The sequence below is a fragment of the Gastrolobium bilobum genome, unplaced genomic scaffold (genome assembly GCF_033153095.1).
Source record: "Gastrolobium bilobum isolate Gb01-03AN ecotype WA unplaced genomic scaffold, APGP_CSIRO_Gbil_v1 utg3862, whole genome shotgun sequence".
Lineage (NCBI taxonomy): Eukaryota > Viridiplantae > Streptophyta > Magnoliopsida > Fabales > Fabaceae > Gastrolobium > Gastrolobium bilobum.
In genome coordinates, this window is record NW_026898147.1 from 134,041 (window position 1) to 157,900 (window position 23,860).

Sequence of the window (23,860 nt, forward strand, 5' to 3'; positions counted from 1 at the left end):
GCGGACCATATATAAATCTGTTTGCATTATTCATAATGATAGATTGGTCACTTGCTGAGTATTAGTGTGAACTAACTTGATGATGTAATTATTATAATATATGTTGAAATTTAATTTACTAATTTGTATGTTTCGCTGATTTGCCCTAGTGCTTTGAGATAATTTGTTTGTTCTTAATTGATTTAATTCGTCCCTTCGTGTTAGATCATGGCCCTGGGGGATGAAATGGAGTTTAGTTTCGTTCTTGCACTCATTATGAATTTCCAGTGTTTGAATGAATTGACGATGTTGTTAGTCAGTTTGTGTGTTTTGTTAATACGGCATATTCAAACCACGAGACCTAATAGGAGGAGAGTAGCCTTGGATCATTACGGCAGGGCTAGGGTTATGGAAGTTAACTTCCTTAAAATAGTTCATATAAGTGACACTGCTTGTATTGAGAATACAAGGATGGACAGAAGGTGTTTTCATAAATTGTGTGAGTTGGTCAAAACAGTTGGGAAGCTTGAACCAACTGCGCATATGGGTGTGGAAGAGATGGTCGTAATATTTCTGCACATATTGACCCATGATGTGAAGAAAAGGATTATAAAAAGACAATTCATGAGGTCCGGTGAAACCATCAGTAGGCAGTTCTCAAATGTGTTACTCGCTGTGTTACGATGTCATCATGTTTTGCTGAAACGGCCTGAGCCAGTTGCGGAAACATCGACTGATGAAAGATGGAAGTGGTTCAAGGTAACATAATAGTTTAGGGTTTAATTGAAATTTTCTTGTTACACTTCATCTCCATGCATGTTTGAAACTGAATCTTAATTTTGTGGTTTGAAATACAAGAATTGCTTGGGCGCTCTCGATGGGACACACATAAAGGTAAATCCCTTGCAAGCTAACAAGCCAAGATACCGTACTAGAAAGGGTGACATAGCAACAAATGTGTTAGGGGTTTGTTCTCAGGACGGTCAGTTCATCTTTGTATTGCCTGGATGGGAGGGGTCAGCCGCAGATTCTAGGGTTCTAAGAGATGCAATCTCGCGGCCTCACGGTTTAAGGGTGCCAAAAGGTACTAAACTTACCATTTCTAAGTTAGAGGTTTATTTGTCCATTATGCTCAAACTATAACTAACTACTTTTTGTATTCACTTATTGTTTTTCTGTAGGTTACTATTACCTGTGTGATGCTGGATACATGAACGGTGAAGGTTTTCTGACACCGTATAGAGGACAACGTTATCATCTCACTGAATGGAGGCAGGGGCCTCAACCAAGGACTCCACAAGAATTTTTTAATATGAAGCACTCATCTGCAAGGAATGTCATTGAGCGATGTTTTGGGATGCTGAAGGGTTGTTGGGCAATTGTCAGATCAAAGTCATTTTATCCAGTTAAGACGCAATGCAGGATTATAACTGCTTGTTGCTTGCTTCATAACCACATAAGGAGAGAAATGACAATAGATCCTTTAGAGGCTGATGATGTCAACATGCAGCAGTTTGAACAGGTACAATGAAATCGCGCAAAATATGTTTAACAATTGGCAGAGTCGTGCTTGAGTTGGAGTCTTTTTAACTAGTATTTGTTGATCTATGTTTGTCGGATATTATGTAGTCTTTATTTGGTATATGAACCTGTTATGTTAATTTGTTTTTCCTTGTATAATTAGTGTACGTTTCTTGACAGCGTCTTATGTATCATGTATTAGCATAATCATGGTTGGAGGAATTAGCGTTTTCTACTATTTATATCCATATGTTCATTGTACCTGTATGTTATAAGTAATGTTGTTCTATTTATCAAACTAACTTTCTCTTATTTGTAGACCCATAGCAGATATTGTCTTTCTTTCATTCACATTATGGTAGAAGGTAGTCAGCAATCACAAAAGCGATGTAATCATACGTGAACCGCACAAGAGGATAAGGTCCTCGTTGAATGTCTATAAGAGCTTGGAACATGTTGGAAGGGAGATAACGGCTTTAAAGCTGGATATTCTAGTGCTGTGGAAAAGATGATGCACCAGAGGATCCCTGGTTGTACCCTTTGGTCAATTCTTCACATCACTTTGAGGGTGAAGTTGCTGAAAAAACAATATAATGCTATACATGGTATGGTTGGAGGAAACGGGGGAAGCGGCTTTGGATGGAATGATGCAAAAAAAAATGATTGAAGTGGAGAAGGAAATATTCGATGATTGGGTGAAGGTGATTTATCTAATTTTAAAGCATTGCATTATTTATAACCATTTCATATCCTTTTGTACTATATATAATGCAGAACATGTATCTTTTGTGCAGAGTCACCCTACTGCAAAGGGTTTATACAACAAGCCTTTCCCTCACTATGATGCTTTGCGGACTATATTTGGCAAGGATGTGGCTAGTGGTCGCAATGCAGAATGCCCACAAGAATCAGTTAACCGTGTGGAACGAGACCATGCTTTTATTGATGAGAGTGGAATTGGCTTTGATGACTACCTAGAGCTTACGGGAGACTACATACCGGCACCCCTCCAGGATCCTGCAGTCCTGATATTGCAACTGAAAACCCAATCGAAACAGCATCTGCATCTGCAGTTAATGTGCAAAAGGGAAAGAAAAGACAAAGGACCCCTGATCCTGTAGTTGTAGAAGCTGTTGGTGTCATGAAGGGTATTTCCCAAAATTACCAGAAAACTACCGATATCATGGACAAGTTGGTTTCGTGCTTTCAACAGCAGCAAGCTGGAAGCAACAGGCGTATGTCTATTGTGAATGAGCTTGAAAATTTTGAAGATCTAACTATACCTCAGATACTTCACGTTGCTGTGAAACTGGGTAAAGATAGCAATTTAACGGACATCTTCATGCAGTGCAGCGATGGTGCTCGGCGGTGCCTGGTGTCTAGGTTGTTGTCTGATTACATCTGATAATAGACAGCAGTGTTTTTTGGTCCAATATGGATATTTTGATAACACTTTCTATGTGTTACGTTTTGGTGTGGGTTGTTTACTTAATACATGTTGCAAACACAATGCTTGTTACAAGTGGATACACATTGCTGTGTTAGAGTCATATATACCACACTGACTCTTGGAGTATTTTTTGTATTAGCCATAACTGATTGGCATTGAGCGATGTCTATTATGAGGCCAACTGAGTTCCGATACAAGGCCCCACAGGAAACACAGTATTTTTTGGTGAAGTTGACCAATTTGGTTTTGTTCCTGCAAAGGCATCCTCCTTTACCAGTACATTGGTCAGCAGTTCCCTAACTCCTACTGTAATGGTAAGTTTAATCGTCCAATTTTGTTGGTATCTAGTAATAGCATACATATATAATTGCTGATTTATGTATATGCAACCTTATCGTAGTTCTGCATCTGTTTTGATCCAGTATGTACACCATTATCATTGGAGGTTTGGTAAATTTTAGTGGGTTTGAAAAGGCTTGGATGCTTTATAGTTGTATAGTATAGTTTAAGGTGATTTATTGTGGAGATTATTTAGTTACCTCTTTGATGCTGTTTCTTTCTATAGATGTTTGTATGGGTTTCTTGAGGTTTGAGAATTCTGGTTAATAAGTTCTTTTAATTGCCTCATGCGCATATCAGTGCTACCATATATTTGCCCCAATTTCCAATTGATTCTTCACTTTATCAACTTCAGTTCTATAGTTTGAGAGATATAATATAAGGATACAGATATTATTAGGCATTTAAGTAAGCCAATGTCTTATATTTGAAGGGTTATCAGTAATCACTTTTCAGTTAAAGACAATGTTTTCATATGTGTGCAGCCTTAAAAAACCAATAAGAGTTGGGATCTTATATGTTTGGTCATTATACTCTTGGTTCTGTCTCTTTTGGTCATCACTTAATATGACAGTCTTTGTGGAAAAGAGATCAAATGAATGAGAAAAGGTGGCTTTATGCATTTCTGACTGGTGTTTACATGATAGATTTTTGCAATTTCGATTGTATCAAATTTCTGAGCTGCTTTATTTGACAATTTCCAAGGGATGGTAACTTTGTTGGCTATCAGGGATGTGTCTAATATAATATATGCTACATACCTTTTTAGCTTGCAGGGATGGAAAAGATGCAAGTGATGTTGAAGGCTACTCGAAATCAACATGAAAGGTTGGGCATTGTTTGACATCCATCATCATCACTGAGTTATATGACAGAGCATGCAATGATGGGCACAAACATAGTTTAGATGAATTTATGATTGATGACTGAAAGCAGTGAATGGAACACGTTGAGGAGTATTCATTTGTATTTGTGTAGTGGGAAGGTAGTTGATGTACAAGTGCAGAATAGATTGTATGAAACATATGTTAGTGTGAAAGCTATTTCATGAGTCATTGAACCGTGTAAGATTGGTTTACTTTGTATGTCACACCTCAAAGTTTAGTACATTATCATTATCAATTACCACAATGCTTGTTCCATTTATCAAACTTCTCTTTTTTTACATGAATATAATGAAACAGATTCAGGTAAAAATAAGGGAGAATCAGGAGACTCGTAAATCTTCTATTTTATTAATCATGATGAACTAAAAAAAACCACAAAGTGGATACATAATATCTTCACACCCCCTCACTATTTTACAGACTCCTTTACATGTATTGAAAACAGCAAGCAAATACAGAATTGTTTGACCACAATGTAAAAAAAAAACAGAGAGATTCCATTGACCCCAAGTGGATATTATCTTGATTCACACCCCCTCATCATATTATGTTGACCCCAAGATGGTGTTTTCCTGGTATTCCTGACTGATCCAAGGATTCATCAGATCTATTTGAATCATATAGCCCATGCATTGGAACATTCTCTATGCTTGATCTCATTTGTGTGGTATCAGCCGATCCTTCTGAAGCAACACAAGGACTTTCTATAGTTGTCATTGAGTCTAAGCGGTTCCCAGCTTTTGGAATGGTGTCCCTGAATGACCACACATATGTTCCGTTTATTTTCTTCTTTGAAGATGCTCTCATTGAGTCAGAAACAATCTGCAAAGTCCATGAAAATGGAAAATAAATAAAAAAAGTACAGCAAAGCATCTAATAAATTAAAAAAAGAAAAAGAACATTCCACATGACTATATCACATCATTTATCTTTTCTTCTTGAATTTCAACCAATTAGCTTTAATGACAATAACGAATAGTCCTCTCCAATTGACCAGCTTATCCTCTACATGATCACCAAATGGAGGACTCATGATCCTCACAACATCTGATTGACTTCTTGAAACTGAAGATGCTGCAAGTAAGGTAAAATTTCGTGACATTAAGATTGGATAATATAATGGCAAAGCAAAATGTCCAAGGCAGAAATCAAAAGTACAATTATTGCAGACAACTTGGAAATAGATAAAAGTAAATGACAATATAGAGAAACCTCCAGCTGGGTTTCATGATGCTCCAGGACATTTAAAACCAGACAGATCACCAAGAGAAAGGTTTCTATCCCAAACTCAGTCAACGAAAACCCAAAGGAAATAATAAGTTCCAAATAAAAACCACAAGGAAAATAGGGTACTAAAAAATACTACAAATTAAATGCTGATTTTCCCACTTAATATCAGGGAGAGGAAGCTTTGTTTGTGGCTGATTTTCAGAAGTTTTAGGTTTCTCTTCTCCATACATGTATAATGAACAACCAGAGAGCATATTAGATGCCACAACAATGGAGGATGCATCATCAAAAAATGTAACTGCCGTTGGATGACTTCCAACAGGCAAATTAATTATATGAAACCTACAAATGAGTTAAGAGAATAAAATTTATACACATGGAATATGATTGAGATTAAGATTATATGTATATGTATCAACAGGCTCTTGAAATTCACATACTTGAAACTTTTACTTGAACCATCATCCAACTTAAATACTCTCACTACTCTATCAGCACAAGCTGTTGGCACAGACAATATATTGTAAGCATGTAGGAACAAATGTTTCATATATTATGCTCAATTGCTCATACAAGTAGAGATTTTTTTTTTTTTAAAAAAAAGGGAAAAAAACCCATTAGAACAGCTAGGAATCTTATGTCATAGAAATCTAGAAAGAAAGAAGGAAATATACATGTTCAAAAATTTAATTAATTAATGAAAATAAGACACATAAATGAGGAGGGAAAAGATTCTGGGGATATGCAAACTTTGTTGTTTCTTGGTGCAATTGGCTGGAGCAGTTTGTCCCCAACTTCAACAGTAAATTTTTGTCTCTTAAACCTGATTTCCTTCTTAATTGGGTCAAATTTTAGATGTAGATTGTAGTCAATTGAAGTAAATAATCTTCTGACAACTAAATCGATGAAAACTTAGTATTTGAAGGGGTAAAAAATAACAGTTTACCCTGTACTGAAAAGTAGTTAGAAGGGAAGGGCTAAAGTCCTTATTCCAGTATGCATAGATGTAATATTAGTAACACCAGCATACGTTACATTTAGTAGCTTAATGCTACATGAATCTATAAGGACTCTAATGGTCAGCAATGTCTGCTTAGTTCCTTATTAATCATCTCAGATTAAAGGATACCGAAGTCAAGTGAACAGTAACAGATAGACATATCAGTACCTGGATGTGGTGATGAAAATTGCGCCATTGGAGAACCACCAAAATTTGGAGGTGGGAAATATTCCTGTGCAACCTGGATATTGGCATTGCTCCTTTTGTTAGAAGAGAATGCACTCATTGGATCTGTATAATAGTCAAATCTTGGAGCAGCATATGATTTATCCCATGATGGCGTAGTGGAAGGAGCTTTAATCAGGGGATTTGAGAGAATACCAGGCACCCCAGAACCTTCAATACCACCAGAAACTTCAGCTTGATCAGCTTGCGAGCGCATTTCTTTCAGCCTTTTCTTCCTTTGCTCGGAATCCTCCATGCAACCTAAGAATCCAAAAAGCAATTAAACCCACAAGTCACAATATGGATAACAGCCATCACACATTATTCACAAACGGCAGCTTTAAACCGTGCTCGTAAATGGCATGAGAACAGCAAAATCAAAAGCAAACTAATAACTTCTCGTTGGCCATGGCCTCTTAAATGTATAGAATGGCGTACCACAATGCAACACAGCAACTGCAATCAACATTGTACCTGCTGAAATTCCATATCCCCACCCTCTTTCTATATTGTCTTGCACATACACCAGCACCACCACAGAAAATAAGGAAGCAATACTGATAAAGAAGTACAACCTATTTGAAGAAAAATATCATCTTCTTTTCCTCCTTCGGGTCTGTTATATCAAATTCATCAGCTCCAAAACCTGTAATTATTATATTTTATTTGTTCAACACCCACAGCAATGGTATACAGGGGAAAAAAAAGATGAGCATACCTCTTGTGATGGTGGACCAATTTTTATAAAACAATTGCAAGCATATAACATGCCCTTTCTTTCCTTCCGGTGCGTCAATGGAAGTCGAACCCTAACTTGGTAACAACGGTGCCATGCAAAGGCAGTTCTTAAAACCTTGCTTGTATGCCTTCACTGACTGTCTGGAGTGCTATGTCGACGAAAATCTTGTCATGCTTGAGAAGCGGAAACACAAACAAGCTTATTTCCAAACACAGCTCTGAAATGGTCGTTGGCAACACAAACTTCCTTTTTTTACAAAAGTTTATGGACGTACGTTACGGGTAGGGTAACGGGTGTCTTCCTTTTCAAAAAAAATTTATAAGGTGAGGGTTAATTTTGTAAACTCGCACGCATTTTTCCATCTATATATTACTTACAGCCAAACATAGATTTTAAAAAAGTTACTTAATTTTCTCAGTAAATTTTTTTCCACCAAACAATTTTTTTTTACATTTTCTTATCTATCTCACTTTTTCTCACTTTTTTACTATTTTCCTATCAATTACATTTTTCTAGTATTCAAAAAATTTCTCCTCAATCAAACGTCACCTAAAGGGTTTTATAAGAGTTATGTTGTAGGAAAAATGATTGTGTTATGTTATAGAGATTCGTTTTGCGTGCCGTAACTTTTATTTTTTTCTTCAAAACATGTGGATCCCACAAAATATTGTGTGTAAAATTTTTTTTTGTAATATTGTTAAACGAAGAAAGGAAACCTCATTTCTAAAATATCTCCCAATATACGCAGAGGAGGGCTGGGGCCTTAAGAAGCCTAAGATTTCTTAAAATTAGGCAAACATTATCACTCAACAAAATTTTGTTGAAAATTGTTCTCAAAAGCATAACTTAGAAACGGTTTTCAAATTACTTATTCTAAATTATTTCCTTCTCTAAATAACTTTTTTTAATTTATTTTTACAATGATTCAAGATGACACTGTTTTAAGATTTGAAAAAAAAAAAAATATAAGATTTTTTCATACAAATCATTATACAAAGAAAAAGTTAAACTTTTAAAATAAATTTTGTTTCTTAAATCCCAAAATAATATCATCATAGAGTTACTGAATAATTTTTTTTTTATTATAGGATAAATATTTTTTCCTTTAAAAAAATAATGAAACAAAATTTGGGAACAGATCAAGAGATCATGACATGACACTTCATTGAGATGACTTTTTTTTTTCTGATTTTTTCTTTAATTTATTTAAATATTCTTATATAATAAATTAAATTTAAAATAAAAAAGTTAAATATAATAAATGGTTAGCCAAGTACTAATTCATACTAATAATTAGTCGACAAGTTGATAGATGAAGCCATTTTCACTTTAAAAAATCGAAAGAAAAAAAAAAATCAAAGAACCAAAACTGTACATTCAAAAGTACACTCAAGCCTTATAATCAAATGTTACATTTTAGCTATTAATTTCTATTCTACATCCTCAATTTGAGGTATTACCGTGCCACAATTCTGATTCATATGATAGCATAGTGGGATTTTAAATACAAATACATTCAACGCCAAATAACTTAAAACAACTCTCTCGCAAGCTGTCAAAGAACATCATACTTGACGCAATCACAATTTAAATAATAGCACAAAACAAAAGATACAATCCAGCAATTATAGAGGAATCTGAATCTTCTGAGCACTATAATCTGTAAAAGGGGAGATAATTCATAATTCGGTGTATACAAGAAACAAGTTTCTATAGCAACAAAGATGTTGTTGACAAATATTTAGACCATTCCTCAATTTATTTATTTTTTGAAAAAGAAAATTATGGGCAATAGAGGGAAACAACACATCAACCAATATTGTTTGATACGAACCATGCCAAACGCTAACAACAGTCTATGCTGAATCATTCGCTGGCATTTTCAGTTGTGTTTTCTATCTCGGGCTTCGACTCACTCGAGGGACTCTTCTCCCTCTCGGTGACCAAAGGAGATGGTGAACTCTCCACTCCCATTTCTGCTCGGAGTTCATTGATGCTCTGCTCCAATTCCTCTATCCTGCTGCCCATCTCATCAAGTGCATTGGAGTTAAGAAAATCAATAACCAAAGTTGTTCGTTATCATTCACATAAAACTAAAGTAGTCACAATATTGGACAACCCCCTAAAATAAATAAATATTAATAAAAAATTCCCTCTCAGCACCCTTTTTTTTAGAGTGGATATTCAAAGCCAACCCCCTCCCCATTCCATTTGGAGAAAAAAATAAAAAATAAAATAAAGACTGTATGCTATCTATCTGACATAATTTCCCCCAGTAGAATGTGACAATAAATTACTAAAAATTTAGAGCAAAGGATATTCTTTGAGATGATGGAGTTTGACATTGTCTGGAACCTGCTTTGCTGCAAATTATTTATGGAATTGAACATGATAAAACTGTGGAATGTAGTTTCAACAGTATGAAATGAAATTTTTTCACAATCATTCCCAACAACAAACTTACCATCTGCTGAAGAAGATTTTGTACCTGCAAGGAGCGGCAATTCAATTAGGAAACATACTGCAATAAATTCCTTGAGAGATACGGGATGAATTTATCAATTCATTTATTGTTAGATCAACTACAAAAAACTACGCATGGTATAAGAGCCTCTTTCCTTTTTACCTTAGACACAGAGTAGCCTCAGCATATATTCAGTAGATAACAATACCAGGGGGCACCAATCAAAATGTGGTTATAACTGCAGAACTTTTCACTTTGATAAGCAAAACACCTTATGATCATCTTAAATCATATACAAGTCGTATTTTTATTATACACTTAATCAGAGTCTATAGCTTGCAAACATTTATTTGTCTATCGATTGTAGAGAAGAAAATAGAAATTTGTTAGGTACTCACAAAAACTGTCATATCAGCAGTGCTCTGTTTAGTGTCTACTGCATCATGTCCATCCTGCCGAAAGAAAAAACAGTGAGATGCCGCATAGCATAATGCTGGTAACAGTACTAAATATCCCACTGTCAAGACAGCTAGTTTCATAAAATAAAAATGATGGACATAACAATTCATTCTATTTCAATTAAACACCCACTTGTGGCCACGTTTGTTACACAAACACAGAAAAATGTGAAGAGGATATGATCCATATACGGGCAGTTAACAAGAACAGAGTTTAGACAGAACAAGATTCAGCTTTCCACTACATTATTTTATCAACTTCATAAGCATCGAGTGAGCATATTAAAATCAAACTGAATATAATATCCATGATGTCTCAGGCACTGCTTAATGAGTCTAATGTCTAAAAGACCATAACATTATGACCCTTGTTCTTGGGTATCTACAATCATATACATATTGTTATGAATACAATGAGAGTTATTACAGCAACATCAACCAAAACATGAACTTCCAAAATCAAACAAGGGCGTTATTTACTGTCAGGTACTAACTGCTAAACTTCGACAGCAATGCTGTAATTTGGTTGCAAACATCAATGCACTCTAATAGAAACCCGTTAATCCTCAACGAAAACGACGAAAGTGGCACTGGAATCACGAATTCAACTATTTCGGTACTCAGAGTAGGAAACACCAATAAAAATAAAAAAACCCCATTTCGGTCCAGATCTAGTACCTAGGGTTTTGGTTTTCTGAACTGAAATTGCCCCCATTTCGATTTTCTGGCGTTTTCTCATCTACCAAACAGTAAAATAAAGAAGAAGAAGAAGAAGGAAGAGGAGGAAATACCACTTACCATGTTGGAGTGATCCACCGTCGTGACTTGTTTATTGCAAAAAGGAGACACTCGTGTTGGCGGATTTCTAATTTTTTATGCCTTTTTTAGTTTATAGGGAATTTTTGTCGCCTTGAGTATCAAGAAAAGAAAAAGGGTAAATAAAGCTCATTAAGCTGAAATTTGTCTCGGTTATACTTTTGCTTTCCAATTTATTCAAGCGTAATATTATTGTCGTGTAACATAGAGTAGTTCTCTCATGTTACAGAGGCTCGCTATTTAAAAGAAAAAGAAAAAAGAAGAGGCACAATTTTCAAAGTGAGAGAAAAAGAGATAACTACCTCATGTAAAATGAGAGTAGTATTTTCCTTTATTCAAAGTGGAGAATCCACTTTATAATTTGGGACATATATGTATCGGTTAATTTGATACGAAGTAATAATAAGTGTTACACATGTATCATGTTGTTACATTATTTAATACATGAAACTGTGCTTATTTTTTGATCTCTACTTTATCTATTTATCTTCAACACTATTAAATTAAGATTGTGATCTATTGATATTGGAAAGAAGTAGATAAAATGAGCATAAAAAATAGGCATAATATCCTATTATTTTAATAAATTTAATATTTTAGGTAATTCTTAATATAATTAAGGGATGCGATATTATGCCTATATTTTTTCTAATGCTACCCTATCTATTCCTTTTCAACATCTTTCACCCTTTATGTCTTCTCTTGAAATTTTGATCTAATGATATTAAAAAAGAGTAGGTAAAATAGACATAATATCTAATCCCCGTAATTAAATGTATTAAAGAGTTGGGATTGAATAATTGTGTAAAATGTTTTACATGGGCAATGCTTCAAAATAATTCTTTATTTAAGATTTAAATTAGTATATATAGAGAGCATAAATGAAATTATATTAATATTTTAGCATATTATTATTTCATTTTTCAGTAATTGATATAAAAATAATAAAGAATGATATATTAAAATAATGGTGAATGTTCGTTTAGAATTCTTTTACATTGATACTAAGAATTGACTCAAGTGGCAATATGAGCTCTAAGATGAATACACCATCAAAAGAGCAAAGATTCCAATTCTGAAGATGGCCTTTGAGATCACAATTGGATAATTGTTCCTGCTCGACTCAATATTAGTCTCATACTTTTGCACATTTTTTTTACCACTCAAATTGTCGGAATACCGAGACCTAACTCACATCAAAGGAATAAATAGAGTAATGAAATAAAAAAAAAACTTTTACATAAATCGTACATATATATAAATTCTTTATTATTTATTTATTTGCATAAATGGATAAAGATATATTTTTAATTGAAGACATAGATTGATGGGGTTGGAAGTTCCTTTACCCTTATGGATAGAAGTATTTATAGGTTTGAATTAAAATGTGAATTCACGAGTATTGCCTCAATCTCATACAACCCACAATAATAACATTTTCGACCCATTTAAAAATGTGTTAAAACTTTAATTCCTAATCCAACTTGATTCATATAACAATTACTTTATAAAATGATACAAAGTGTTTGTTTTGTGCTTGCTCCCATTTTATGTCGATATATTTTCTTTAACTTTCTATGTAGCTTTAATTTTAAATCTAAACATTATAGTCAAATATGATCTAAATTAAACAAAAATTAAAACCAATTAAACCTTAGATTCTTTAGGTTTATTTAATATTTTTTACTTAGTTTATTTTTATTTCAATTTCTATGACTAGATTAAAATATAACTGAGTCAACCTAGTTAGGTATTGATATCCACCCAATGCATGACTAATGTTATTACGACATCCATTACTACAAGTAAAGCTTCAATTTTGATTAATAGAGCGAAGTTTTAAGGCATATGTCCTAGCAGAGGCATACAACAAAGGGGCTTTCAAAAAAAAAAAAGAGGCATACAACAAAGGAATATTATTTCTCCTACATTTTTGTCTTTTGCATAGAGAAACTATCTCACCTCATTGTTTATTGTGTGGAGGCTGGAACATGGAACCCATTAAGGTTAGTAGAAGTGGGCTTAGGAAGTCTCATCTTATGTTTGCAGATGATTCGATGATTTTTGTCGAATCAACTCTATAGCAAACTTATGTAGTGGATTGCCTTTAAATGTTTTGGGAGATGTCACGGCAAAAAGTTAACAACCAACCATCCTTATTTTATTTTTCTCTAAATATGAATAGTTAGGTTGCTATATGATCACACATGTTTCTTAGTTCAAGCGAACAACTAATTTGGGGAGGTATCTTAATACTTGAACTGAATCAAAGTATGAAGGTATGGATTTGTTTCCCAAAAAGATGAAGTATGTTGATATGATGGAGATGACGAAAGTCATGGTATGGACCAAAGCTCTGAGGTATCTCCATACTAACTTCAGATGAATTGAGGGTACAATGGGGGGGAGGTGTTTTCGGGGTACGAATATGGTCGAGGTGAAGATTCAGCAAAGTAACAACAATGGAGAGCGAATAGAGAAGATGGTTAGTGAGGGAGCTAAGGTCCCTTTATATAAAAGTTGGAGATTCCCTCTAAATGCACAAAGTGTGATGTCATAACCGTTTCCAGTCTTGTGGGTCCCACTATGTGTGAGGCTACATGACCCATGACGTGCAAAAGGTCATGCATGCGTGGGGAGCATGAGGGATACATGTGTAAGGGAGTCATGTGATCTACCTGCTCAGTGATGATGGTCTTGCCGGGCAGCTATTTGAGCTAGCTGGGCAGGGCCATTCGGTCGAACTAGAACAAAGCCCCCAGCTTTGTAGTCTGCGAAGTTAGAATGCCAAGATGTATGGAGTATACTCCGGTCAACAGATTGTGATATTTGTGTTTTGAGAATACATATTTGTTGTTTCATATTTCCAGCCTGCGAATTTCTTCTAATTGGATTGTGGTTTGGCTTGCTTTTGTACCTTTGCTTTTTATGTTGTCCCTTCACAATTTTTTTCACAACTATAAGTGTTTGTAATGTGGCCACGTGGCACTCTATGGTCCACCAAGTTTTTGAGTACTTGGCAACCTTACAACTTCTACCAAATTTATAGGTATTTGACAATTTTCAAACTTTTCCCAAAATTTCATAGGTGACGGGTTGCTTCTCAATTACTGAGGGTCTCACTACCCATTAACTCAAGAATACAATAGAGAATGCGTTCAGAATTGTATAAACACCCTTAAAGAGTAAATAACGCAAATTGAAGAACTATAGGTATATTATTTATGACAAGATAAGCTCAAAGGATCAAATATGTGTTATGCAAGTGTATGATTAATGAAATCTATGAAGAAAGACTCAACTAATGATTCAAAAGTATCGAAAATTGTTTAGAGCCGTTGGGGGTGAGTATTTATAAGTCTCCAACAAAATATAATCATTGGAACACTTTCTAGAAGTAAAATAGGCCTATTGGCATAATATATTCGGATATATGTCGAGGTATATATGGATACATCAACCCCTCGTATCCGGATATATAACAGGGTCGTATCCTAATATGGGTATTCGGATATAAGACAAGGTTATATCCTGATATGCGTATCCAAATATATGGTAAAGTCGTATGCCGATATGCATATATGAATATACGACAGGGTAGTATGCCAATATGCATATCCATATATGTCATTTTTCATATTTAGATATATCATTACAGCAGACCTATTTTATTTAAAAATGCATTCCTTTCAATTTTAAAACCTTTCTAACATTGTAAGCATATGTACTTGGAAAAATGTTTATAAGTTGAAAACATGTTAAACCATTTTCCATCTATTTTTTGAAAAATTTATCCAAGAATTTCAAGAACTTTGAAATTATGCTATTTGAAAAATATTTTTGGCTCATGTAATGCAAGTCACAAATATCATTACAATTAGATCTAAGTCCTAAAACTATAATTAAATATGGAAATGATTTAGCTTTATGCATTGAATTTTGGATCTTGAATTTTCTTTTGGACTTGATGCTGAACTTGTTAAATTTAGCAATGCTTTGATACTTTGTTGGACTTGATATATATATATATATATATATATATATATATATATATATATATATATATATTTATTTATTTATTTATATATATATTCTTTTACCATGGTTTGTGACATTAAGTTTCTCTTGAATATTATTTATGGTTTGTTGCCGTTGATATTATTTTTGCTCTTATTATTCTTTGTTACTTTTGATCAATTGCTATCTTTCTTCATGGCTCATATATCTTCTTGTCATTTTCCTATATCATTATTAATATTCTTGTGTGGCTCAATTATATATCTTCATTATAAGATATATTATAATGGATCGGCTATGCCTTGAGACCTGAAGCTGAAACTCCATGGAAACAAAACAGACTTGAGATTGAGAAAACGGAGCAAAATGGAAGAAGATTTGGAAAATTCAACAAGGTAATTTTTGTCCGAAAAAAGTTTGGAAATTTTGTAACTGATGGTATTCTGAAATGAGAATCTGCTTCAGAAAATAAAATCCTGGGAAATTGATTTTACAGGAAAAAGTTTTACAGTCTTTATATTAAATATAGACGGGAAATGATCTGTTTACAAATTTTTTTTACAAACTACACTAAGTATGACCAGTTATACACTTTTGATTGAAGTATGACTGGTCATACTTAGTGTAGTTTCTAAATAAAAAATATGTAAATATAACCTTCCCCAATATAGATAAATAAAATTTCCAATTTCCAATTCCCAAAATTTAAAATTTACCCACATGTACCAAACAAATTTCAATTCCACTTCCTAACCCTTAACATTCCTAACCCTCGACAAGTTCAACTTTAAACAAATTTATTTTGAGAATCTTTTTCCAAAATCCTTGCCCCTAAAATCTATTTTGGTTTCAAATTGCTTAAAGTCGGTGATGCTCCTATGCTGAATGTTAATATGTTGACATGTTTTCCGTAGAAAGATTGAAAAGTACTGTGATGGACCCTTTTTATCATCACACGTGTAATCTGGTGGCAACAAAAACATTCAATAAAGAGTTATATTATTTTGTCACTTGAACTTGAGAGGTTGGATTGAATGAAGATTTTGGTGGAGGTAGGTTGATATCTTCGTAACAATTCCCAATATTCCAAACAATGAACATGTTTTCAAGTACTCCTTCATGTACTGGCTTGCATTTTTTTGCACCTCACCCGGTGTGATCACTGATCAATACCCTTCAATAATAATAATAATAATAATAATAAAACACTCCAAGTCTCCAATGATTTAATTCATTCAAGTAAGTTACTAAAATTTTCCTTTCCTTAAAAATCGTTGACTTAAAAAAGGAACACAATATACTCAATGGATAATTAACCATATATATTAGTTCCTATCATTACTTACCATGTATCTAATCAATACCAAATTCTTAATTTAACACTCTCCTAATTTTGCTCCAAAACACTAGTTTAACGATTTAATCTCTCTCATTAAAATTGTTTTGACTCTTCTCTACTTTCATCTCCTCTTCCACCACCCCACCAAAAAAAAAAAATCAAAAAAATCCATGGCTTCTCAAACCGTGAATGAAACAAAGAAAGCACAAGCCAAGAGAGCACTACGTTCCCTAGCTGTAGGTATTGCAGTCCCTCTCATCCTCACATTGACCATAATCATCCTATTTGGTTCAGGTCGCAAGTACCGTAGCTTGGTCAAGCCCTTTTGGTTTGCACCACTTTGGTTCATTCACTTGGCCACGTTAGGGTCATCTTTCTTCATGGGTCTCGCGGCTTGGCTAGTTTGGGCTGATGGAGGGTTTCAAGGGGAATCAGATGCATTGTCTCTCTACGTAGCTCAAGTCTCTCTAAGCATTGTGTGGCACCCCCTTGTGCTTGTTATGAGTGCATATTGGCTTGCTTCGGTTTCTTGCCTTGTGAATTTTGGTACCCTCTTTCTGTGTTATTTGAGGTTTAAAAAGGTCAACCCTTTTGCTAAAGATCTGGCCAAACCATGTCTGGTATGGGCTGCATATCTTACTCTTATTAGCTTCAAGCTAATCTTTCTTTGATTACATTTTTGTATAGTTATTAACTTTATGGGAATTAATACCCACTTAGATTTAGATTACCAATGATGCGGGTTTGTTTGAGGAAGAAAAAAATGTGTAATTTTTATTAGTGTTTTTGTTAGCAAGCCGGTAGATACTTGTTAAGAAATAAAAAAAATAAAAAATAATCAAAGATGTTAACATAGTTGATGCATGATAGCTGAGCAGATAGGGATGAGAGCACATGTTCGATCTTCCGCACATCATTATAATATTTGGGAGGGATTTAAAGCTTTAATCATAAACTCGTCCCGAACATGATTGTCTCCCATGAAGATATCTGTGGTTTATTCAAAAATAAATAAATGAAAGTATTAAAAAGTAAAATATTTAATATTTTAGGAATTAAAGAAATATTACTTTTTGTTTAATAATTGTTATTTTTTTATTCCTTAAAAAGTGTTTAAGAACACTTATAGCAAAACGTTTTTTAATACTTAAAACAATTCAGTCATTTAAGTGGACTATATTCATAGAATCGGCAAATTTGTTTTTAGAGGATTAAACTCTTAATTTAGAATTGGAAATATATAGTCAACTATGTTTGGCACTATTGGTTTCAGGGATTCCAGCCGTGAATTTAGAATTCCATTTAATTTAGAGTTGTAAATAGATAATCTTTTACTTTTGATCTGTTTTTTCATGTGAATTCGATCCTCTGGTGTACATTTCTTACCAAGTTGATGTAAGAAATTTGATAATCCTAGTTTAACTTACACTTACTATTTTTATTTTTATTTCAAAATATAAAAGGAATCTGATATAGTGAGAGGTACTAATTTTATGACGAACTTTATATGTTTCAAAAGACAAATTAAAAAGAGAGGAAATTATCTCGGGATAATAATCTATTTTGTTTGTCCCGTTCATGATAACAAGTTTTGATAAAAATTCGTCATTGTTTTCTAAACATATCTTTATCTATAAAGTAAAGATATATTTAAATGGGATTGGAGTGAATTCTCTCATTTGTTAACTAACATTATTATATCATGTTGAAAAATTATAATTATACAAACGTGAATCAATGATGATAAAAGAAGATATAAAAAAAAAATATGAGGATAAATGGTCATAAAATCATCATCCTTGATCATGTTAATTAAAACATGAGAGAATCCATTTTTATTTAAAATTCCTATATTTTCCGTAACTGAACATATCTAAGAACAATCAGCTTCAATGTTTTTTTTTTATGCAATTTATACAAATGATATACTAATATCGAATAGATCGAGAGAGTGAGTAAATTTTAGTTTTGAACAGAAAAACTTTTGAAATAAATTTAGTTAGTTAATTAAGAATAATACAAAACATACAAAATGCAAGTTTAATTATGAGATGCAATAGTGATGAGTTGGAGATAAAAATTAGAAATGTAAATAGGATTTCATGAATAAATAGTGATCACAAAATCCTTTCAAATTAAAAAAATTCTATCAAAGAGCTATAAAAACAACAATATGTTGGCCGTCAATATTTTAGAGTGAACTCCATAATCCACTGTTAGGTTTTTTTACCCATTATCCCTGCTGATATTAAAGAAATTATTTGAAATCGTAGGCTGGCATGACATTCAAACAATAAATAACGTAAAATTATTTGAATTTGGGAAATATTTAATATGCTCCAGGATCACCTACTGATTTGGTACTCCCTCTCACAATACTAATTTTTTTCCCCATTTTACCACTGCTATTTTTTTTTTTTTTTTAATTTTACACTTCTATTTACACTAAGGAATCACCTAAAAAATGGTGGTTCCGGACCACAATAAAATCCACATGGCCACGCCATTCTTATCTGTATTGTTCAACCATCGCAAACAACTTAGCATATTATAGTGATACATGTCACGTACTCCGTCAATTAATGCCAAATTGTTTAGCTAGGTTTGACGCAGGAGTGTTTGGTTGAGGAAATTTTTTTGGAATAGTAGAGAAATGTAATAGATATAGAAATGATTGGAAAGATAGATAAAATGAGATAGGTAGAAAAATGTAAAAAAAAGTTGTTTGGTGGGGAAAAACTTTACTGGGAAAATTAGGTAACTTTATGAAATCAACAGTGCATTAAAAACCAGATAACCGGTTTTCTGAAAAATCCCACCTTCAAATTGAGTTTCTAAACAGTGCGGATATCTATGTTTCTCATAAATCCATACAAATTGGATAGATGAGTTTTTGGTGAAAATACGTTGAAACAAACATGATGTTTCTAAAAGCCATACTTGAAAAACATAGATATCCGCTGAAAAGCTCCCAACCAAACACCACCTAAAGATTTTTGTTTTTCAACACATTAAAAAAAATATGCATATACGCATACACATATATTTTAAATTTTAAAAATGTTAGGACATATTATTTTAGGGTTCGCTTTTCTGTAGTCAATGTAGATAACTTATCTACATTGAGCTCAAAACGACGTCATTTTGAGGCGGAAATCAAGGTATTTTTGTAATTATAATTTATTTCAGGGTTATAATAGTATTTTCCATTATAATTTTTTAATTTTTCAATCCAAAACGACGTCGTTTTGGCGCGAATGTAGATAACTTATCTACATTCACTTTACAAACATTAAAACCATTATTTTAAGGGTAATATTTCTCCTGTCACAACAAATAAAATTATCTCCTATAATTTTAAACAACATCATTTTTCGATATAGGATAAAAAATAAATGGTATTTTAAAAATTTTTCTTTCCAATTATATTATAAATTTTAATAAATTCCCTATATTTTTCTCCCCAAATAACAAAATGATTTCATTTTAAAATTGCTGAAGAGGCAATGAAATATTTTTCTGAAAAAATATTTGTCATTTTAAAGGATGATTATTTTAAATAAAACTAGTATTTTTATTTAAAATTTAAATTAAAAATACTTATTTTCCCCTCTATTATTTCCATGGTGTATCTCTTTCTTATTTAAAAGGACACAATTCTACTTTATAAAAATAAGGGACACAATTTTATGTTTTTTAAAAGAACAAACACAAAATCTTCTTAGAGTAAATCAAATATCATGTTACATAATGTAACATGATATTCCTACACATACAATTAGGGGGCGTTTGGTTGAGGGGAAATTTTTTGAATACTAGGGAAATATAATTGATAGGGAAATGGTTGGAAAGTGAGTTTGGTAGGAAAATGTAACAAAAAGTTGTTTGGTTGGAAAAAAATTTACCGGGCAAATTAGGTAAGATTTATAAAGTCTATGTTTGATTTGAGGTAAAATATAGATGGAGAAATAAGTGACAATTACGAAAATATCCCTGTGTGAAGATGTAAAAATATCCCTGCTGAAAGCTTGTCACTTGTAAAGATGTGAAAAATCACTCAAGTTTGTGTATGTTATATCAGAAATAAATTATATGTTTACATTGCATTGTGTCATTTGGAGCTCCTAAAACAACTTCATTTCAAATATGCTTCCTCTGGACATGCCATAATGTTCAATATATTTTATATTGTAACCTTGGTGGTATCTCAATAACTTTTTATTTGTTCCAGAGTCATTTTGATGGCGTGAAGTATCATTGAATTTGATGGCGTGAAGTATCATTATATAATTATTATACTTACGAAAATATAGATTTTCATACAATACATATATTATTTATGATGCAAAGCGACTCATGAATAGAGATAGTTAGTATTACGAACTGCATTTAAATATTATAAACAAAAACACACTATGCATTCAGTAACGAATATTAAATACAAAAACTACAAGTTGGGGGCACACTTCATACAACTATTTGAAGAATACATATTTGATGGCATAATCATTCTGTGTACATGAATAATCTTTCATTCTCAGGCAAAGTCAGTAAATACATTTCAGGTTCAAAAAATGATTGTTTTGGATCCTGATGACATCCATGTATGATTATTGTTGCTGCTCGCGTGAATGGAATCCATTGCAGGTCTTTCAGGAATACCAAGGCTTGATACTGGACCAGCAATTGTGTTCATTTCAGGCCAGTTAAATGCAGCAATGGAAATCCTCTCGTTCTTTGAGTTGACAGTTGCTCTATGTTCAATGCTCCTGTAAATCCCATTTGTAAACATCTGCGAAATGAGATTTATGATAAGGGACAAAATTTGTTGTGCGTGTGGTCCATGTAAGATAAGCTTCTGCACTCAAACAAAGACGAGCGCTGAAGATAATATCTATCATCTGTCTTCAAGAATCAGAGGGTATCTTAGTCTGTTTTATTTTGTCATTTTCCAATTTACCCAGCTATCCACTTAAAACCACCACCAACTTCAGATTCTGAATAGTAACAATGACTGGCTTTCTATGACCAAATGGAGAAATGCTATGCAAATAGCATAGATGGGGAACTTCAATAAATCTCTCTACCAAACAATGACTTTTTGGATTGCCAAGTTCATTTGTATGGAAAAATTTTCAGATCTCTTCAACCAAACAACTTTATACATAGGCCTCATATTTTGATTTTTTCTCTCTTCTCTGTTGTATGCGTAGAAATATGATCATGTAACAAGATATTTGATATAGCAATCCTTTTAATATATAAACTAAAAAACGTTTAAAACATTTAACATATATTTTTCTTCAATAAAAAAACAAAATAATAATTTTAATTTAATGTAAGGAAGAATGTTTGTTATTTTAAATGACAGAAAGTTATGTCATTTCAAAAGAAGTACAGACACAAACAATTTGAATTTTAAATTAAAAAACACACACTTTCTCTCTTTCATGATTTCTGTGTCTATCTTTTTTCTGAAATGACATAATTTATGTCATCTAAAATGACAATCACCAAACTCTTTAAGGTATCAGGAGGTATTAACGTGACAATCGTTCACCGACAGAGCCGTCCAGGGAAATAAAAAGCCCTAAAATATGCCGCAAATTCTACGATCATAACTAACGCGATTAGGCGTTCACTCTCTCACATTATTACATCACACATTTCGCATAATTGGCATCACAACACAAGTGTCCTTCTGACTTCTGAGTAATCGAGTTCGTTCGTGTCGGGGCCGAGTCAACTCAGACAATGCTGCAGCGGTGCCTCGGAACTCGGCGAGGCCGTCAGATCCAGAGGGCGTGCCGCCACAGCGGCGTCACCTTCGTCTGTCTCTTCCTCACCGTCGTCGTCCTCCGCGGCACAATCGGCGCCGGCAAGTTCGGCACACCCGAACAAGACTTCAACGAGATACGCCACCACCTCTCCTCCGCCCGCGCCCGCCGCGTCCTCGAAGAATCCCAACCCGACCCGACAACAACCCAATCCAACAACAACTACGCCACCTTCGATCTATCGAAGATCCTCGTCGACGAAGACGCCGGCGAAGACGAAAAGCGCGATGCCAACACTCCTTACACCCTCGGCCCGAAGATCTCCGATTGGGACCAACAGCGCCAATCGTGGCTAAAAAACAACCCGGATTACCCGAATTTCATCGGGTCAAATAAACCCCGGGTTCTTCTGGTAACCGGGTCATCGCCCAAACCGTGTGAAAACCCGGTTGGGGACCATTACTTGCTGAAGGCGATTAAGAACAAGGTTGATTATTGCAGGCTTCATGGGATTGAGGTTTTCTACAACATGGCACTTTTGGATGCGGAAATGGCAGGGTTTTGGGCTAAGCTTCCATTGATTCGTAAGCTTTTGCTTTCTCACCCTGAGGTTGAGTTCCTATGGTGGATGGACAGTGACGCTATGTTCACCGACATGGCTTTTGAGGTGCCTTGGGAACGTTACAAAGATCACAACTTTGTGTTGCACGGGTGGAATGAGATGGTGTATGATGAGAAGAATTGGATTGGTTTGAACACTGGTAGTTTTCTTCTGAGAAACTGTCAATGGTCTTTGGACATTCTTGATGCTTGGGCTCCCATGGGACCCAAAGGGAAGATAAGGGATGAGGCTGGGAAAGTTCTCACTAGGGAGCTTAAGAATAGACCGGTTTTTGAAGCTGATGATCAATCTGCAATGGTTTATCTATTGGCAACTGGGAGAGAGAAATGGGGTGACAAGGTTTACCTTGAGAATGGTTATTACTTGCATGGTTATTGGGGGATTTTGGTGGATCGTTATGAGGAGATGATTGAGAATTATCACCCTGGTCTTGGGGATCATAGGTGGCCACTTGTTACTCACTTTGTGGGTTGCAAGCCTTGTGGTAAGTTTGGGGATTACCCTGTTGAGAGGTGCTTGAAACAGATGGACCGTGCTTACAATTTTGGGGACAATCAGATTTTGCAGATGTATGGGTTTACCCATAAGTCACTTGCTAGTCGTAGGGTGAAGAGAGTGAGGAATGAGACTGAGAATCCTCTTGATAATACTAACGATGAGCTTGGATTGCTTCATCCAGCTTTTAAAGCTACCAAGCTTTCTTCTTCTTGAGGATTATTATGATGGTGGTTTTTGGAGGTTAATGATGATTAGCTTCTACTTTAATAGTTGTTGTTGATATTGGTTCCTACTTCCTACCACTCTATTGGTTCATCTGCCTGCCCGCTATAATAGATGCCAAATATGGAATTGTTGCTAGTTGCTATTCATCATGATAGTGTTGCAAAGTTGTAATCTTTAATTTATTTTGCTTTTGCCTATCATTGTTTTAGTATATCAATTTATTGTATTGATTTTTGAAAAGAACAAGTACCCTCCTCATCTGTATCTTTCCCGG

General features: G+C 34.0%; 5 protein-coding genes across 11 annotated transcripts; 3 read left to right on the top strand and 2 right to left on the bottom strand.

The window, feature by feature from the left end:
- Positions 1-207: 207 nt before the first annotated feature.
- On the top strand, positions 208-1,903 carry LOC133313247 (protein ALP1-like). The gene is made up of 4 exons (XM_061514592.1): positions 208-738; positions 838-1,063; positions 1,161-1,501; positions 1,820-1,903. Exons 1-4 carry the CDS (start codon positions 208-210, stop codon positions 1,901-1,903), a joined length of 1,182 nt encoding a protein of 393 aa, XP_061370576.1.
- Positions 1,904-2,057: 154 nt separating this feature from the next.
- Positions 2,058-11,195, bottom strand: LOC133313239 (heat shock factor-binding protein). Of its 2 annotated transcripts, XM_061514584.1 has the most exons (6): positions 11,091-11,195; positions 10,233-10,286; positions 9,835-9,858; positions 9,691-9,733; positions 9,314-9,406; positions 2,058-2,071 (listed from the first exon to the last, which is right to left on the bottom strand). In XM_061514584.1, exons 1-6 carry the CDS (start codon positions 11,091-11,093, stop codon positions 2,058-2,060), a joined length of 231 nt encoding a protein of 76 aa, XP_061370568.1. In that variant the 5' UTR covers positions 11,094-11,195. The 2 variants fall into 2 exon arrangements, with proteins under 2 accessions (XP_061370568.1, XP_061370567.1); XM_061514583.1 differs by lacking the exon at positions 2,058-2,071 and having other exon boundaries at positions 9,009-9,406.
- On the bottom strand, positions 4,555-7,596 carry LOC133313252 (protein SICKLE-like). Of its 6 annotated transcripts, none has more exons than XM_061514602.1 (5): positions 7,350-7,596; positions 7,070-7,277; positions 6,788-6,892; positions 6,575-6,647; positions 4,555-5,250 (listed from the first exon to the last, which is right to left on the bottom strand). In XM_061514602.1, the coding sequence occupies exons 2-5, from the start codon at positions 7,098-7,100 to the stop codon at positions 5,190-5,192; spliced, it is 270 nt and encodes an 89-aa protein (XP_061370586.1). In that variant the 5' UTR covers positions 7,101-7,277; positions 7,350-7,596; the 3' UTR covers positions 4,555-5,189. The 6 variants fall into 6 exon arrangements, with proteins under 6 accessions (XP_061370586.1, XP_061370583.1, XP_061370584.1 ...); XM_061514599.1 differs by having other exon boundaries at positions 4,555-4,998; positions 5,097-5,250; positions 6,575-6,892; XM_061514600.1 differs by having other exon boundaries at positions 4,555-4,998; positions 5,089-5,250; positions 6,575-6,892.
- A 5,439-nt stretch (positions 11,196-16,634) lies between the features above and the next one.
- On the top strand, positions 16,635-17,135 carry LOC133313248 (translocator protein homolog). Its single transcript, XM_061514593.1, has one exon. The coding sequence runs from the start codon at positions 16,635-16,637 to the stop codon at positions 17,133-17,135; it is 501 nt and encodes a 166-aa protein (XP_061370577.1).
- Positions 17,136-22,129: 4,994 nt separating this feature from the next.
- On the top strand, positions 22,130-23,860 carry LOC133313235 (xyloglucan 6-xylosyltransferase 2-like). Its single transcript, XM_061514577.1, has one exon. The coding sequence runs from the start codon at positions 22,219-22,221 to the stop codon at positions 23,572-23,574; it is 1,356 nt and encodes a 451-aa protein (XP_061370561.1). The 5' UTR covers positions 22,130-22,218; the 3' UTR covers positions 23,575-23,860.

Bases quoted from the DNA above. Each gene is read 5' to 3' on its own strand.
- LOC133313247 (XM_061514592.1), top strand. From the start codon at position 208: ATGGCCCTGGGGGATGAAATGGAGTTTAGTTTCGTTCTTGCACTCATT. The intron at 1,064-1,160 runs GTACTAAACTTA...GTTTTTCTGTAG, and splicing joins CGGTTTAAGGGTGCCAAAAG to GTTACTATTACCTGTGTGAT. The intron at 1,502-1,819 runs GTACAATGAAAT...TCTTATTTGTAG, and splicing joins ACATGCAGCAGTTTGAACAG to ACCCATAGCAGATATTGTCT.
- LOC133313235 (XM_061514577.1), top strand. From the start codon at position 22,219: ATGCTGCAGCGGTGCCTCGGAACTCGGCGAGGCCGTCAGATCCAGAGG.
- LOC133313239 (XM_061514583.1), bottom strand. The intron at 9,859-10,232 runs GTGAGTACCTAA...CGCTCCTTGCAG, and splicing joins CTGCTGATATGACAGTTTTT to GTACAAAATCTTCTTCAGCA. The intron at 9,734-9,834 runs GTAAGTTTGTTG...AATAATTTGCAG, and splicing joins AAAATCTTCTTCAGCAGATG to CAAAGCAGGTTCCAGACAAT.
- LOC133313248 (XM_061514593.1), top strand. From the start codon at position 16,635: ATGGCTTCTCAAACCGTGAATGAAACAAAGAAAGCACAAGCCAAGAGA.
- LOC133313252 (XM_061514598.1), bottom strand. From the start codon at position 7,100: ATGTTGATTGCAGTTGCTGTGTTGCATTGTG. The intron at 6,893-7,069 runs GTACGCCATTCT...TTGGATTCTTAG, and splicing joins AGTTGCTGTGTTGCATTGTG to GTTGCATGGAGGATTCCGAG. The intron at 5,251-6,574 runs GTACTGATATGT...CCTTACTTGCAG, and splicing joins ATTTTCATCACCACATCCAG to CATCTTCAGTTTCAAGAAGT.